At 36.7% G+C, this 17,969-nt stretch overlaps 1 protein-coding gene across 3 annotated transcripts; it reads left to right on the top strand.

Moving 5' to 3' along the window:
• The first annotated feature begins 272 nt into the window (after positions 1–272).
• LOC113227744 (atypical kinase COQ8B, mitochondrial) lies at positions 273–17,240 on the top strand. 3 transcript variants are annotated; one of them, XM_026460741.1, is made up of 10 exons: positions 273–447; positions 2,507–3,055; positions 3,314–3,530; positions 6,831–7,040; positions 9,817–9,932; positions 11,623–11,785; positions 13,284–13,344; positions 13,423–13,486; positions 14,774–14,926; positions 16,778–17,240. In XM_026460741.1, exons 2-10 carry the CDS (start codon positions 2,510–2,512, stop codon positions 17,057–17,059), a joined length of 1,812 nt encoding a protein of 603 aa, XP_026316526.1. In that variant the 5' UTR covers positions 273–447; positions 2,507–2,509; the 3' UTR covers positions 17,060–17,240. The 3 variants fall into 3 exon arrangements, with proteins under 3 accessions (XP_026316526.1, XP_026316533.1, XP_026316516.1); XM_026460748.1 differs by having other exon boundaries at positions 2,778–3,055; positions 13,284–13,486; positions 16,778–17,239; XM_026460731.1 differs by having other exon boundaries at positions 13,284–13,486; positions 16,778–17,238.
• The last annotated feature ends 729 nt before the right edge of the window (positions 17,241–17,969 follow it).

Genomic DNA, 17,969 nt, shown 5'->3' with positions numbered 1-17,969 from the left:
AAAAAGCGATCGGCGATTTGGTGATATTTAGGCAATTTTTTAAATAGGAAAAGGTGATTTTAGGCTACTTATTAAAATGCCTGTGGAATTAAAAACTTGAGTGGGGAATGGGAACCTTGCTTTCCCTTGATTTTTAGGAATTTAAAATAATTAACATTGGCAACGTTTTGGCTTGTGCGAATATCGACTACTTGGCTACTTGGCGCACTTAAATTGGCGAATTAAATTTGCAAAAGTCTGGCAACACTGGTTTTACATTCATTGATGGCTCCCTCGCGATCTCAGCGGCAAATTGAACATCTGTCCGCAAATTTCTATTTCCTTTGAACTTACAAGTTCGCCTGCTCTTTTTGGACTTAAGTGTCTGTTAACCATATATTAACGAAATTTATTTCCAAGTGGCACCATCGAAAATTGAGGTTACCTACACAAATTTATGAAGAATATGTAAGTTTTGTCTTAACTATATTTCAACTTCTATAATTACACTCTGTGTTTGTTTGGCCATACTTTGTAAAAGTATTAATAATGTAAGTATTTAATTAAATTAATTTACATTGAAATTGATTAACATTTTTGTTATGCAATATTGGCCGAAGCTGCTGGTATAGTACTCTAGTGGCCCATTTACACGAGACCAATCGACGAGCCATTCCACAAAGTCAAACCATTAAGCCAGTCTAGTGAAAAGTGCCAAAATTCGCAACGCCATTTTCTTTACTAAATGCCAAGGCAAATTAATGGAGTGGCTCAGGATGCACGTTCACACAAGGACATTACATGAGCCAATTCAATGCATTGTAGTGTGGGAAGGTATATGAAAAATTCGAAGTTGTTCTGATTTAGTCAATTGTTTTTTATCACTGAACTGGAGGCACTCCATAATGGATTGTCTCTTATTACAAGACGCCAATAATGGCTTACCTTAATTGAATGGCTTGTCCTTTGGCCCTGTGCAAAACAATCCTTAAATCCCGTGCATTGGTGTGCTTGCCTTACATGGTATCAGATAGTATCATGCATAAGTTCATACAAACATTCATGTAATGTCACTTGTCTCCTGATGGAATAGGCTTGCAGAAGCCTGCGGCCCACTTGACTTTCACCTTGGTGTCGGCAATCAGGAAAAAATATTTTCCCATATGTCACCTCCATTGTCCATCTAGGTGTACTACGAGAATTGCTTTTCTCGTGGTACACTTTATTATTAAAATGCCACAACATTTCAATTAAAAAAAGATATTAACAAGGGTTTTATTTCGCAAATTATTTTGTTGTCTATTAATTGACAATTAGATGTAAATATTTGTTATGTATGGATTCCTGTGTTGCTTGATGTATGGCAGTTATTTTGAAAAATGAGTAACAATCTTAGTTTTATTCAGAAAAAAGTTTGCAGTATCTTATTGCTTAAGGAGCATCAATATCATAAAGTGATAATATCATTACCAATGTCTTTAAAGCAGTGCCAGTTTTTTTTAGTGTCTTTATTTTGAGTTTTTACTTTAGCTGACGATTTACAAGTTCTATACTTATTTTAAGAAATTGTGGAATTTGGTAAATAACAATACTCAAATAAATATCATCGTAATAAATATTATTTATTGCATACTTTTCAATAATGCATACTTTTAAAAAACCATGAATATTATAAATGGTCAAAATCAAATGTCCAATCGCTGGACCACCACCAGTATTAGTTTGTGTTTTCTATTTTATACCTAGAAGGTGAGCTATGGCAAAAAATTATTACCCATGGTCCACTCAGGTGAACCAGATATGTGGTCCGCGATCGAGTATATAACCAGCAATAGAGATGCAATAAGGGCCATGCATTCCTGGTAACTCATTAAGTAAATGGAACGATATCACTTATAAATATCAACTCTCATTTGAACTGAAATATAGTACAGAACTGAACTGAAATATAGCGCCAACAACTGACCTGTGTACGTCTCCATATATTCCAAAAATATTCTGTATTTATTGTAATAAAGATAATATCTCTATCAATTTGGGCTGTTCTCTTTGGTGGTCTGGGAAAAACAGCAAAACATCTAATTACAAAACAAACGGGATCACATTTCATCAGTAATTAAGTATTAAATTATGTAATTTTTCAATTTTCGTCATATTAAAGCATAGCTCAAGATAAACTGGTTGTTTTGAAGTGAAAACAATTAACGACACCTGTCTATTCAAATCATTTATGCGTCTTGCTTCCACCTAATGCAACTTCCATTATGTCATCCCATTCTGTTCATTATGCACTAATTACTAGTACTGCACTGAAAAAATCAAATTATGTATCAATATTATTAGCAAGTATAATTATTATTACTGTATAACATTATAATGATGGTGAAGGACAATGAATTATAAAAAAACTGCAACAAATACAAAACTCACTTGTGTAGTTTAATATTATTATACAACATGTAGAGTAATAATATACTTATTAATATCACGTAAAATTAAATCATACTGACAAACTAAACGGTTTCAGGCCATGTCGCTCTTTAACGACCTAATCGGTGTTGTGAGGGGTGTCCGACTTGTAGTTGAAGCAGGCATGAAATGCCAGCAGGATAGTGCTCGGCTAATATGGAATAACTCTAGCATCAAACCCCTTCTAATGACCTGCCCCACTAACCTGACCACAGCTTTTAAATCACGCCCAGATTTAACTACAGAAGTCTTTGAACGATCACTGGTTGTTGTGCAAGGGCTGAGACAGTACATCGTAATGGCTACTCCTAATTTTGACATTCAAAAAGAACCAACAGAGATGGATCCTCAATTAAATGACGAGATAGAAGAATTGAACAGGGAGTTCAACAAGACATTTGAAACTTTGAAAAAATCACAAAGTAGCTCAAGTACACCACCATTTCCCGTCGTTCAAGAATATGAAGCTCCAATAGAACAGCTGCAAAAGAATGCGAAACAAAGTGAATCGGGCCCTAGACACGAAGTTTTTATTAAAGCCCCTGTGCCTGATACGTCGGAAAAAAGTACACCAAGGCCAGTTGCTAAGAAGAAAATTAAAGTTTCTGTAAGTTATTTACGTTTTAACTCAAAACTTTTTTAATACTTTTGCTATCACCATCGCAACTTTGTTTTAAATTAATTGTTAAAATCTCGTTGAGACTAGTTTTTGCACTAGGTAAGTAAATAAAATTAAAATATTATTTGTAAATAAAATTTCCTCACTTAGATTAAATACTGTCTTGAAATACTGTTTGTTGCCACTGGCACTGTCTAAGTTGTTAAAGATAATCATTATAATAATGCTCGACATTTCTTCTAACAGTTAAGTGAGAATTCTAAGGCGCGTGTAGTGCCATCGTCGCGTTTGGGGCGCATGTTCTCATTTGGCTCGCTAGCTGCAGGACTAGGAGTGGGCACTGTTGCCCAGTATGCCCGAAACACCATTCAGTCAGTAACTGGAAAACAGGAAGAGCCTGCAAACACTTTCATGTCTACAGCCAACGCAGAGAGGATTGTTGACACACTGTGTAAAGTTAGAGGTTAGTCTTGTCCTGTAACATCATCATCATCAACCCATTTATATGTCCCGTCATAGTCAGCCACGCTGGCCCGATGCGGGTTGGTGACATCACACGTTTTCTGAGGGTTGTCTACGTGCAGGTTTCATCACGATGCTTTCCTTCACCGAAAGGCTCATGATAAATTTCAAATCAAATTTCGCACATAAATTCCGAGAAACTCACAGGTGCGAGAATATGCGTTTGGGTGACGGGCACAATGTCAGTGCCCCTCTGTTCTTTGAATTGAAAGAAAGCCAGAATTATCTATGTGTATAAAAAATATATGTTTTTAATTATTTTTGGTGGCGGTAGGCATTGAAATTTTTTTATCTTGGTTAAGTTTGGGAGCCTATGGGCTAGCCAATGCAACATGGAAACTGTGAATATTTGTGTGAATTGAATTTAAGTGCTTGAGAAAAGGAATGAACTGACGATCAAACTACGTGAGGAAATTCCCCAATATTTCCGTCGACTATCCCTTGAGAGAGCGCCGAATAATAAAAATTAAACAAATACCTATATAGAAACTTTGCCAAAATCGCCAAGTAACCAGATTGAAATTTAACAATTAATAAACACCAGCAGCCGGAACAAACGACCATTCCACTAGTCCCTACCAACTGTCCTACCTGGTGGGGACCAGTGGATTTTTTTTCCATTCCTCCCTACTACACTGTCTCTGGTTGGAATAAGTAGAAAAGAAATTCGGCCTACCTAATGTGCCCTTGACGAGCGTTTAGTTACTGCTTCGAAAGTTATATTAATTTTATTACAAAAATTCCTTTGCGTTCGCAACAGCTACAAAATTTGAATAGCTCAGTCAACACCAAAGCATCCAAACGAAGACTAAGCGATTCCACAATTAAATTTATACAGGATATGAAAGAACAAAAGAGATGTCGCAAAAACCATTGCTGATCTTAACAAGAAAAAACGGGAAAGTATCAGACGAGACGGAAAAAACAGGAGACTAAGAACTTTGGAAAAACTTATAACTAATGCAGGAAGTGTAAAAAAGGCCTTCAAGGAGCTAAAAGAGATTGACAAGGAATGGATACCAAAATTTATCAGGAGATATACTAGCAAGAAAAAATAGTGGACATAAAGGAATTGGCTACGGAATTTTACAAGAATTTGTACTCAAGAAAGGACACCCCACAAGCAGGAGAATTAAATAAAATGTCAACAGGAAATACGACTACGGGATCGGAACTACCCATATTGCGTAGTGAGGTCGAAAACGCTGTACGAAGCCAAAAAACATTGACCTCCAAAAAACATAAAAATCACTAAGCCTCGAGAAAATAACAAATGAAGTATTAAAAGGAACAATGGAAGAGCTTGCTCCAGCACTAACAGCAATATTCAACAAGATACTATTTACTGGGCATGTACGTGTATACGGAACGTCACATATAACATTGATACACAAAAAAGGCGAAAAATACAACATCGAAAACTATAGACCAATCAGTCTTATGTCTAATACCTATAAATTCTTCGCAAAAATTATCCTAGTCAGAATAAGTCAGAAGCTACACGAGAACCGACCCATAAAATAGGCGGGATTCCGAAAAAATTATTTCACTGTAGACTACATCCAGACTGTGAGGCAGACCTTCGAAAAATACCGTGAAAATAACCTACCACACTGTTTATTGGCTTCGTAGACTCTCTACAGCTTTTGACAGTCTCAGCCATAATTTCATTTGGGAAAGTTTGAAAACTCAAGGGATAAGTGACCAATATAATATATATTAACATAATCAAAAAATATATACAACTAATGTTGTAGCTTTACTAATGTAAAAAAAAAAAGCTAGAGTAAAATTAGAATCTTTAGGACATGTGTTTTTTAATCCAGATAGGCGCCAGACAGAGAGACCCTATCTCACCGAAACTGTTTTGAGAAGTGCTGGAAAATATCTTTAAGTTGCAATGGGGGAGTATGGGTGGAACCTGAGATTCGCTGACGATTTGATGCTCTGTAGCTTTCCGGGTGATATTTCACCCGATTACAAATGATGCTATACTCACTAAACATGGAAAGCAAAAATATTGTTTTCCGATGAATATTAATTAGTAAGACTAAAGAAAGTAATGACCAATACCAAGTCCACGGTCAAAATAAGCATAGATGGGACACCTCTAGAAACTGTGGAGCAATACACTTGGCTGTATCATCTCTCGTAACGATCAAATGCGCAAAGAAATTAAGAATAGACTGGCAAGGAGATGATGAAAAGCAAATACTTACCCATGACTGTGAAAATAAAGACTTTCAACCTATGCATTCTTCCATGCCTGACTTTTGGGTGCGAAACGTGGTCGCTAAATAAAGTACACAGAAGCAAGCTACAGGCGCGTCAACGGGCAATGGAGCGCAGCAAACTCGGCCTGAGGAAAATTCAAAAAGTGAGGAGTGACTGTATTAAGAGACGAACCAAGTTAATCAATGTGCTTTCAAAGGTAGATCTGGCAAAATGGAGATGGACTCATTTGTTGCGTCGGCCGGAAAAATAGAGCAAAGTAGTCACCAATGTACCCACGTGATGGAAAACGATACAGATGGCGTCAACATCAAAGATGGGAGGATGAGCTGAAGCTAACTGCAGGCCCATGTTGGAGAAGAGTAGCTCTTGATAGAGCGCACTGGAAAGATCTGGAGGAGGCCTAGGCCAAGTGGTATGCAGAGTAAAAAGATATAATTTAAACATTTAAAATGTAACGTAAAATTGTAACGTAAAAAGTGTTTGTAACTCAGCGTAAAAGTCTTTATAAATAAAAAAAATGAATAATAAATGTGAACTCCGCAAGCATTGTGGTTATACAGGCCGAATCGTGAGAGATATATGCCGTAGTTATATAATTCTACAGCACGCCTTTCTGGGCGGCCCGCAATGAACATAATAAAATAAAAATGAAATAATTATAATTAAGAAAACAAAAAATAATTATCATTATAAATAATAAACATAATAAAATAATAATTTAAAGTACCAAACGTCTCGTTCTACTTAAACTACTTGCACGTCGTCGCTTCTAGTTTTGCCCGTTCTATTTATCTTTGTTTATTTTGTTCAACATTCGTGTTAGTGATTGAATGAAGTAAAATTGAAATAAGCAAATACCTACTTATTGTAGCATAATTTAATACTTACTTAATCTTTGTCGTTCGATATTTCAACTGTACTCATACTTCGTAATTTTTTCTCATGTTAAGTGAGTGGAAATTTATAGTGAGAAATGAAACCTAATACGAGTGTCACTGTGGTGTAGGTGCGGCGTTAAAACTGGGCCAGCTGCTAAGCATCCAAGACGACGCGATGATATCACCGGAGCTGCAGCGCATCTTTGAGCGCGTGCGTCAGTCGGCGGATTTCATGCCCTCCTGGCAAGTGGAGAAGGTGATGAGCTCGCAGCTCGGCTCAGAATGGCGCAACAAGGTGCAACACTTTGAAGATAAACCATTTGCAGCTGCTTCCATTGGTAAATATATGCTATTGATGTGTAGTAATTAATAATAATTGTAATAATAACGAATAAGTGGAGTGTGTGTCCACACAGCCCCGCACTAGGAAACCCTGTGTCGCGCGTGCCATGGACACACACATAGACAACCACGAATGACACTCAAACTCATGAGAGAAATAAATGTAGGCCATACAAATATTTCTCCCGGACCGACAATCGAACCTGAGACCTCTGCGTGGCAGTCCGGCATGGTAACCGTTCGGCCACAGAGGCAGTTGATATGTTAAAATATGTTACATAACAAGTTCCTAGGTTTTACGATTACTGCACATTGGCTATGAAACTATATCAAATAAATAAATCAATACCTCACACGTAAGTTATAAGTGAAAATACATTTTTTTGTTTTTAACTTATATCATTAATTTCATCCTTTTGAAAGTAAACATAACACTAAGTGATTTCTTTACCTTTAAATATGGAACATATAATATACATAAAAAATGATATATTTAAGTTAAAAATCAAAAAAGGTATTCTAACTTACAACAACTTACGTGTGAGGTGTCGACATAATCGTTGGGTAAATAAAAATAACTCTTGGCTACACATTCAAAGCCTGCTAAACTTTAGGGCGGCGAATACACATTCTCATGTTTAAGAAAATTCCTAAAAGCCCACTTATTTATTTATTGATTCTCAATAAAAGTTTACAGCTGAAGCCTAAACACTTATATAGTCAATAAGGTACTCTGCTTTGGACTTTTAAAGTTTCATTGAGGAAGGTAACAGCATATTCAGTCATGGAATATGTCCGCACGGGACTGTTGTATGAGTGAAGCGTCGCGGTCAAGAGACACGCGCCTTTGCAGCACAGCACCACCGCCACGCAAATGTCGGTCAGAGACAAACAAACCCACCCGGGATACCACTTTAGTAGCAGTAGACCTCCTTAAGAGTTCGTCCAGGGTAGTACTGCCACTTCACTATATCTTTCGTCAAGCAGTAATGTCAGCATTACTGTGTTCCAATTTTGGGAAGGGTGATGGTGTAATTACAAGCACATGGGACTTGTCAACTTAAGTTTCAGGGTGACGGGCACGGTGGCATTGTCCTTCAGATCTTTGCGATTTAAAGCTTTGAGTGACTCTGCAACTGTTATGGACAGGCGTGTAGCTTACCATCAGGCGCACGACTTGTTCGTGCCGACACTTGATATAATAAAAATCTTTCAAGTTTTACAACTTCCCACCATTCAAAACAACGTGATAATGCATTATGAGCATTAGTTTAGCTGTCCAATCCAATCATTCACAATATAGATATATTACAAAAAAATATATATATATTGGACACTTAACCTATCAAAGTTTGAAACTTTGCGCAGACGAATTCGCGGGCACCAACTAGTTATGTTATAAATTCCCAGTCAGTAAAGAAATCCTAACGGATGAATTAATGGCGGTATCAGCAATTATAAGTGATAATACAGTGGAGACAATTCTAAAATCGCGAAATAAAGAAACAATAAATAAAAAGGTAATGTACTCGACACAACATTTTTTTACTGTCGTGTTCAATCTCCATGTATGAACAGCGGACTGACAGACCAGAAATAAAGACTGACTAGACTGACAGAAACTCAAAATTAGACAAGTCTGCAGTCTGCGAGCATGTCATGGATAAACCTACACATTCAATGAAGTTTGACAAACCCCAGGTCCTTGCAAAAGAAGTCCGTTATCTGCCCAGGATGCTGCGAGAGGCCATTGAAATTAAAAAACATCCTAATTTCAACAGGGAAGATGGTTTCTCCGTACCACCAGTTTGGGATCCAGTATTTCCTCTAATGAAAAATCCCAAACAGACATAAGACTGCAGTACTAATTAATATGTTTTAATTTATTCTAATTTCTATTAATAATTAATAATAAATTAAACTTAATAAAAAATTCATTCAATAAAATAATTTGTAAAACTTAATGTAGCGTAAATTGGAATGTTTTCTTTGTAAAATTAAAAATAAGGTATTTAATTAATAACTATTGTAACTATAGTGAAAAAATAGGGTGGTTTGCATTAATATTAGACATAACTGGTTGAAGACTGTACCACCTCAGTCAACCGTGACCATGGGACCTGTAAAGGGCCCGAAACGTCGGTTTGTTTGAAAAAACAAATATACGCGATTTAAATCCGGAAAAATAGTTTCATTCCTATGTATAACAATCGCGAAAACCTAAGAACTCGATAGACCGATTTTCTTCTGAACAAAAGATAACGATGTCAATTCTGACCAGGCAACTGACTGAATAAGACGGGTTCCTCTGAAATATTGTACAGACAGACCTTACAGTATTATTACTTTGTAAATAATAATAACAACAAAAGGAATTACCAGTAGTATTACTAATTCTACCTGTAATACCCAGACCAAAGCCAGTATAGAAAAAAATCGATTACTATGACCAATATAGTAAATACCGGGGAATCGAATGGACTTCCTCATCAAGCGGCTACAGTGCCTAATTGAACCTAATGCATATGTTACCGGCACTGCAATTTCATTTGGTTTTCGGTAACTTTATCATTCTCTTTCTCTTAATACCTTATTGTGTTTTTCAAGAGGATTTTCTATTTATCATCAGAATGAAATGTCATTGTGAAGATATCTGACCAAATCGGTATCTCCGACTGAATAAAGCGCAATAATACAAATTCACTATGTACTTAAAGAATGTGATATAAGGAATCGCAAACATTTACAAATTAAATTATTGTTTTTGCGCAGGACAAGTCCATCTGGCGGTGTTACACAGCGGGCAGGAGGTGGCGGTGAAGGTTCAATACCCGGGGGTAGCCAAGGGTATCAACAGCGACATCGACAACCTCGTCGGCGTTCTCAAGGTCTCACTGTCATCTTACCTCCAACGCTCCACAGCATAAAAAATAAGTACTTGAAGTGATTATACACTTCAAGTACTTATTTAGCACCTTAGGCTACGGGTACTATGGATTCGAACTCTGACATATGCCTAAACCATAAAAATAAAAGTACACTCAAGAAAAATCAAGCTAAAACCAGTAATTGATTGATTTTAATTTGTTTGCGCAAACTCTGAGTTACTTTTATGTCTAATTTGGGTGCGCACATACTATTTAAGATTTACAATAACAAATATGGTTGGATTCCCTCAAAAGTCACGAATATTGCCTTAATAAAAACAAAAATTACTTACGTATTACGTAAGAAGGTCAAAAGTTACGAAAAATGTAAGAAATGCAACCATCTGGCAACACTACACAATAATATTGTTCTGTGACTATGTTCTTACTTTTTTAATTACTTTCTATGTTTATAATATATATGTATGTCTAATACTTCGGCTGAAGGACTTGTATCCATGGTCATGAAATAAATTTAAAAAAATCATTCGCTGTCAAACTAGAAAACGGCAGAATAACAGCTTTTCTGACATCAGCTTACAATAACAGTCGTTAAAAAATCGCATAACAGTATAATTCATTATTGAGAATCAGCCGTTTTTGCCATGTCTAATAATTATTAATGTCAAATAATTAAATATAATATTAAATACTAATTCTTATGCCAAAATTTACTTAATAGTGATTTTTAATAGTATTACAGTAATATTATTAATAATTATTATTATGTTTGTGGTGCAGGGTTAAGAGCACAATATTAAGCTTGACACTAAAGGTTTCAATTTAACTTGCCGCTTGCAATAAGAACGGTCCATAGTCCAAAATGTCAAGCTTGAAGTGCTCTTGACTGTACCACACACACTATGTTGCTTTATAGTCACCATACGACACGAACAAGTAAAGCGTAGTGCAGCTCAAAAAGTGTGACGCGTGTGAGACAAAAGTTTGTTTATCTCTGTTACCGTTTTGCTCCATTTCTTTTCGAACGGTCTAAAGTGTCAAGCTTGGTGTGGTCTTGACTGTACCATACGTTGTTTCCGATTTCCATAACACAAGTGCTATAGTTATTAACTTTGGGATCTAATAATCTATTCTATAAATTGATTATTTATTGTTATCTTGGATGTCTATGTATTATTAATAATATTAGTGATTATAATGTTAAGCTATGATGTAATTGACTATGGTACGAGTTTTTCTGAAAACAGTCGGGAAACAGAGACACACACACGTGTTGGTGAGTTAAATGAGCATTTAATATTGTACAGCTGGTACTTTTTCGCGATATAAGGAGTAAATAGAATATAAAAGTTGTTCATATTGTTGAGTAGCTGGGAGAACCACCATAAAATCGCACCCCTCACGGAAGAATGGCATAAGTGGAGTTACGCCAAAAACGTTTATTGCTCCATTAGATACAGAATAATATAACCTCTTCCAATTCTTGTAACTCTATCGATTAATGTTGTAGATAGAGTTACAATAATTGGAAAGGATGTGGGTTATATTTTTCTGTGTCTAATGGAATAATAAACATGTTTGACGTAACTCCGCTTATGCCATTCTCTCATGAGGGGTACAAAATGTAAATATACCATCCTGTAAATGTGATTCTGTAAAGGTTTTGTACAACTTCGGAATTGTAAGGCAGGTATGGAACGTGTTCCCCAAGGGAATGTTTATCGACAACATCGTGGAGGTGGCGAAGAAAGAGCTCGCTTGGGAGGTGGACTACGTTCGAGAGGCCGAGTGCACGAGGAAGTTCAAGCTATTGCTGCAACCCTACCCTGAGTACTTCGTGCCGGATGTTATAGGTAATTAAACTGAAAACCGGTCCTACTAGTAGTGATGAAAGAGACTCAGTGTTTTAAGGCCTATTAAAAAATCTTGACTTTTTTTAACCTTTGACCCGTAACTCCGAAGTCGTTAGACTTAAACTTCAGTTTAAGTCTAGACTAGCCGGAGTCTTTTAACTTCAGGAATAAAAACCCAAATCTTTACTTAAACTAATAGGACTAGCGCCTTAGGGACTCACCACATTTATTCACACGGAATCGCCTTGACCCGGTCAGAAAAACCTTTATATCCATGCAATAGGAGCGAAAAAGACTTTGCGTGTTTCGCTTTCGCTCGGATCGTTTTGGCACGCTTTTCTAGTGTGTGGCCTGTTGGTATTTTCTTATCGTAATTCATAAATCATTTAATTGTGACGACACAGGTTGTATAGAAGCTTACGTGTACAAAATAAGCATAGTGTCACTGTGTCCGGCCAAACATTAGGTCATCGAGTATAATATAACCAGAAGTAGAGACGAAAAGACATTTTGATTTATTTCAAACTGTTATGCCAAATCATTACTGTGATAACTGCCCTTCGATTGGCCAGCCCGAAATCGAAACCATTGACGGGTGTCGTCAATTGTTTAACTTCAAATCGACCAGTTTAATTTGAGCTATTAAGAACGAAAATTGCAATAATTATCGATGAAGAACGATTCCGTTTGTTTTGTAACTAGATGTTTTACTGGTTTTCCCACACCATCGAATGGAACGACCCCCATTGTTAGAGATATTATCTATAGTACAATAAATACAAAATATTTTTGGAATATACGGAGACGTACACACAGGCCAGTTGTTGGCGGTGTACTATTTCAGCTTTCTAATTTGTGATTTCAGCGCAAACGAAAATTGATATTCAAAAGTGATATAAGACCCAGTTGCCTGACGAGTTGCCAGGGATGGATGGCCCCTATTTCGTCTCTATTTCTGGTTATATACTCGATGCATTAGGCATACAAATATTGAAGGTATATTATACATTCACTCACATGCACTTCTACAGACTAAAACCAGGTGTGACAATTCTTTTTCAATAATAATTAATAACACCTCGGCGTGCACACATGGATTTAGTAAGTCTGTCAGTAATTTAAACGCGGTGATAGTTATATGAATCAGTTTTAATGATAATAATTGTAAAATGTAACTAGATGTCAAAATAACAAAAATAATTTTAATAACGGTGGAATAAATATACAAATGTCATACTTTGGACAGTCTTTTCGATTTGCTTACCATCGTGATGAAAGAAATTTGCCAATCGGTGTACTGTAAGGGAATGGTACGTCGTGCGGGGAGGCTTCTTTCGTGCACGCCACGTTTAAGAAATTAACTTTTTCTTGGTACTGTGGGTAGTACACGGAGTCAATTCCATTACTCATGGTACTCATAGTACAGGATTTTGGGATCACGTGAATAGTGCAATTGTCTGGCATATTATTTGAAAACATAAAAAATTACTGACTGTAGATAATCTGTGCGCTGCGGAGGTGATAACCACTGAGCTAATCGAGGGCACGCCTCTGGACAAATTGTTCGACGCGCCGTACGACGTTCGCCACGACATCGCCTACAAAATCATGCAGTTATGTCTACGCGAGATGTTCGTACTGCGCTGCATGCAGACCGACCCCAACTGGGCCAACTTCTTTTACAACACCACCACTAAACAGGTATTAGGGTAATTTTTTTTATTTAATTTTAAAATTTATTAGGCGTTTCCTTTATTCTTGTAAAACGTTTCTTAGCTAGATAAAACCACTCCCAGTAAGCAAAAATTTGATCGGCGACAAAGCATAGGCAGAAGATAACCTTTTCATAAACTGCTAATTGCACGTCCGTTGACACATAACATCATCGACTGTATAAAACCAGAAATAGAGACGAAACAAGGGCCAGCGACCCCTGGCAACTCGTCAGGCAAATGTGCCATAAATCACTTAAATATCAACTCTCATTTCAAATTAGAAATCTGAAAAAATTACAGCACCAACAACTGACATGTGTGTATGTCTCCATATACTCCAAAAAGTTCTGTATAATCTCTAGCAATGAGGGCTGTTCCATTCGGTAGTGTTACCACACTACCGAACTACCGTTCGGTAGTAAAAACAACAAAACCTCTAATTACAAAACAAACGGAATCACATTTCATCGGTAATCAAATATGTAATTTTCGTCCATTATAGCACAGCTCAAGTTAAACTGGTCGATTTGAAGTGAAACAACTGACGACACCCATCAATTGTTTCGAATTCGGGCTGGCCAATCGGAGCGCAGTGATTTGACAGAATATTTTCAAACAATTTAAATGACATTTCGTCTCTATTTCTGGTTGTATACTCGATGCATAACTTAAATGAAGAAAATATTTTTTTTTATAATATCAAGTGCACTGCGCCCGTGACCCTGAGAAATAAGATAACAAGTCTCATGTGCCTGTAATTTCACCCGCACCCTTACTCTTCAAAACCGTAACACAGTAATGCTGACATTACTGTCAATCAGACAGGGCAGCACTACCCTGGACGAACTCGAGTCAATGTTCTATAATCTCAATACAGAGTACAAAAAAAACCGACCTCAAAAGTTCGTGGAATTTCATCTCGTATTTGCCAGGATTTATTGAAATCGATGACCAGCAAGTACGTGAAAACAGAATCATCCCTTAGTTTGCCACCCTTAGAGGTGGAATATTTACTTCAAATTTAAATGGGACCACATCTTGAGGTATGTACCCTATTTCCAACAAAAAAGAATCATCATAATCGATTCACAAACGACGGACTTATCGCGTAATACATATACAAAAAAATAAATATATAAAACCCAGTCGAATTAAGAACCTCCTCCTTTTTTTTGAAGTCGGTTAATAATAACATAATGTTGGGTTCAACAGGTAACCTACAAATCGCTTTACACTAAATTCAATGTAATATTGAGGATTTTTTTGTAATTAGGTGATACTATTGGACTTCGGCGCGACTCGCGAGTATTCGAAAGAGTTTATGGACCAGTACATCGAGATCATTAAGGCGGCTTCTGACAACGACCGATCCGCCGTCCTGCGCATGTCCAAACAGATGAAGTTCCTCACTGGATACGAGTCGAAGGTAACTACCGACACGGTCGCACTTAACCTTTTGAAATGATCATTTATCAAATATAGTTCTTGAGTTCGCGGGATCGCTAACGTTTGGTAATGAATATATTTTTCGAATCTAATGGTACATTATGTCACAAGAGTGCGGTAAGTTACAAACGGAACTTGAATGTTCCGAACGTTTGTAATTACTGATCTTTGTTTCGATTTATTTCACATTTTTTATTTTATAATTTGAGTTAATAAAGTAGGTACCGTATTAAAATACCTTGTTTTGACTGCCTAAATGTCGAGTTTATGAGCAAAAGTAAAAGTAGTCTAGAAAATCTCGTTTTTACCGGGATTTTCGAGACCGCACCGAGCCTCAACTTTTTCCTGAACTGAAAGTCTTAATCAGAACCAATTTAGCATTTTTAATTAATTGAGTGTATCAATAATTATCAGCAACACCGCGCTACTAAAAAAAAGTACAAAAAGGAGCAACACTTAAACGCTAGAATACTCAAAAACTTCATTGCAATTGATTTGGATTGTACCTTTATTTTTTTTCCATCCTCTAAGGGATTGTAACACATTGACATCTGATCTGTCAATATATTTTTCGTGGCATTGGCATAGTTACCCATTAGCCAAAAATAAAAACTTAAAAATCCGTTCTGCTATAAATGAATAAATGCTATAATATTGTAAAGAACTTTTGTATGTCAGAAATGACGCAACACACTTGTACTTATATATGCACATTTACCATCACATTACCGTGTTTGCTTGCAAATAGCAGCCGGATCGACGGAATTTTTCTTAGTGTTCGATCTTTGTATTAATAATTGTCAACTCATGTCTCAGCGTAACGGCCGCAGTGGCAGTGCTCATTAGATCTTTGCGATTTAAAGCTCTGAGTGGCACTGTAACTTTTATGGACAGGCGTGAAGCTTACCATCATGCGTACGACTTTTTCGTATTATAAAAAAATATGTCAAACTAGTAGAGTAGTTTAAAAAAAATAATATCATGATACTAAAACATGGACTCAACCCTATTTCAAATTTAAAATAATCGAGATAATACATTCGAAGTTAAATTTTCACATAGTATTTATTTCGAAAAATGGGTGAATGAAGTTTGAATTATTTAGTGAAGTTTGTACGTACAATGCATGTAATGCATCTCAAATTAACGGTGCATAAATTGAAGCAATGTGATCAAGTCCATAAAGAACTTACATATCAAATATCCCATAGTGATTTTATCTGGAAGTTTTATCGAGTTACACATACTTATAAACTTCCCTCCGCTGAAACAATTAAGTAGCAGTAGAGCTTCTGGTGAAAGAGTTAGTCCAGGTAAGTTACCTACCTATTTCTGTCACCAAGCATTATTGCGTTTCGGTTTTGAAGGGTAAGCGTGTTGGTGAAATTATAGGCACATGGGACTTATCAGCTTATGTCTCAGCGTGACAGGCGCAGTGTCAGTGTCTCTCAGATCTTTGCGATATAAAGCTCAGAGTTGTACTGCAATTGTTATCGACAGGCCTGTTGTAGATTGTCACCAGACACATGACTTGTGCAACCCGTGACGTCACTTGCTATTATAAAAAAAAATTAAATATCAAGTGACGGGACGAACAAGTCGTGCGCCTGATAGTAAGCAACACGCTTGTCCACAACTTGCTTTAAATTGCAAAGATCTATGGAGCACTGTCACTGCGCCCGTCACTCTGAGACATGACTTACAAGTCCCATGTGCCATTACTGCTTGGCGGCAAAAAAAGGTAATGTGGCAGTACTACGTGGACGAACTCTTTCTTAAGGAGCTCTACTGGACTGTTTTTATTTCTTCTAAAAATTTGATTAAATTACAGATAATGGAGGAAACCCACGTTGAAACTGTGATGATAATGGGCGAGGTGTTCACGCGCGAGGGAGAGTTCGACTTTGGCGCTCAACAAACCACTCGGCGTATTCAAGCGTTGGTACCTACGATCCTCAGCCACCGGCTCTGCCCGCCTCCTGAGGAAATCTACTCGCTGCATAGAAAACTGTCGGGCGTGTTCCTACTATGTTCCAAAATGAAAATCAAAATGAACTGCAGGAAGATATTCCAAGATATCTACGACCAATACCATTCCGCCAGGTTGAGCTAAAATCAGCCTAAATAGTTTATGTTGTCATCAGTCAGGGTAATTGTAAACTGAGATTTTGAAGGGAAGACTTAACAAAAAAAATTGCTTCAATCAATTTAGTGAAATTACACACACATGGGACTTGTCAACTTATGACCATGGGTCGGAAAAAGGTGTTCCACATATTATAGTTACATTTTAGATACATGTATAGTTTCTTGTTAAAACCACCAAATGTTACTTAATAATTTTTTCGAATTCCGGATTCTCGGAAATAGTTTTACTGCATCGTAGGACAAACGACTGACCTAGGAAGTCAGAGTTGGATTTTAAAGTAATTCTAATGGTGCCATGATTACTGACAGCCTTGTTGCCGTTCCGTCAATGTGACTGTCAATATGCAGGGCGCAGTGCGGTATTTAAAACTAGGGAGGGGCGGAGAGTGACCGTTCTCGTTACTTTTTTATTCTGCTTTGGAAAAAGGTCAGTTATGTACTGCTTTTCTCTACATGGTACCATTAGAATTACATCAAAATCTACCATCGTCTTCTTAGGTCAGTAGATTTGTCCTACGATGCAGTAAAACCATTTCCGGATATCCGGAATTCGAATAAGTAATTAGAATAAAATAGAATAGAAATAATTTATTACTACGCCACAACACAAAAATACACATTAAGAAATACAAAAGTAAGGTGAACCTAAATTAAACCAAAAATTTAAATAAAATAACAAAAAAAATGAAATAAAGATAAAATCATGTACAACAACAAAGTAAACGTTAAATATTCTACACAATGAGAGTGAATGTAAAAGGATCCCACTCAGCTATTGTCACCGCGTCGAGAAATGGCTGTGACGCTGATTTTCAGTGGACCCTAAAACCAAGTAAGTACTTGTGTGTCGCGAATATACGAGTGAACTTAAATAA

This window comes from Hyposmocoma kahamanoa, unplaced genomic scaffold (assembly GCF_003589595.1).
Source record: "Hyposmocoma kahamanoa isolate Upper Pololo Valley unplaced genomic scaffold, ASM358959v1 100021, whole genome shotgun sequence".
Taxonomy (NCBI): Eukaryota; Metazoa; Arthropoda; class Insecta; order Lepidoptera; family Cosmopterigidae; genus Hyposmocoma; species Hyposmocoma kahamanoa.
Note: the sequence above shows the minus strand (reverse complement) of the source record. Positions and strands in the feature narration are given on the sequence as shown.

Coding starts and splice junctions, on each gene's coding strand:
- LOC113227744 (XM_026460731.1), top strand. CDS start 2,510: ATGTCGCTCTTTAACGACCTAATCGGTGTTGTGAGGGGTGTCCGACTT. Junction 3,056..3,313: donor AGAAGAAAATTAAAGTTTCT/GTAAGTTATTTA, acceptor TTCTTCTAACAG/TTAAGTGAGAATTCTAAGGC. Junction 9,933..11,622: donor ACCTCGTCGGCGTTCTCAAG/GTCTCACTGTCA, acceptor ATTGTAAGGCAG/GTATGGAACGTGTTCCCCAA.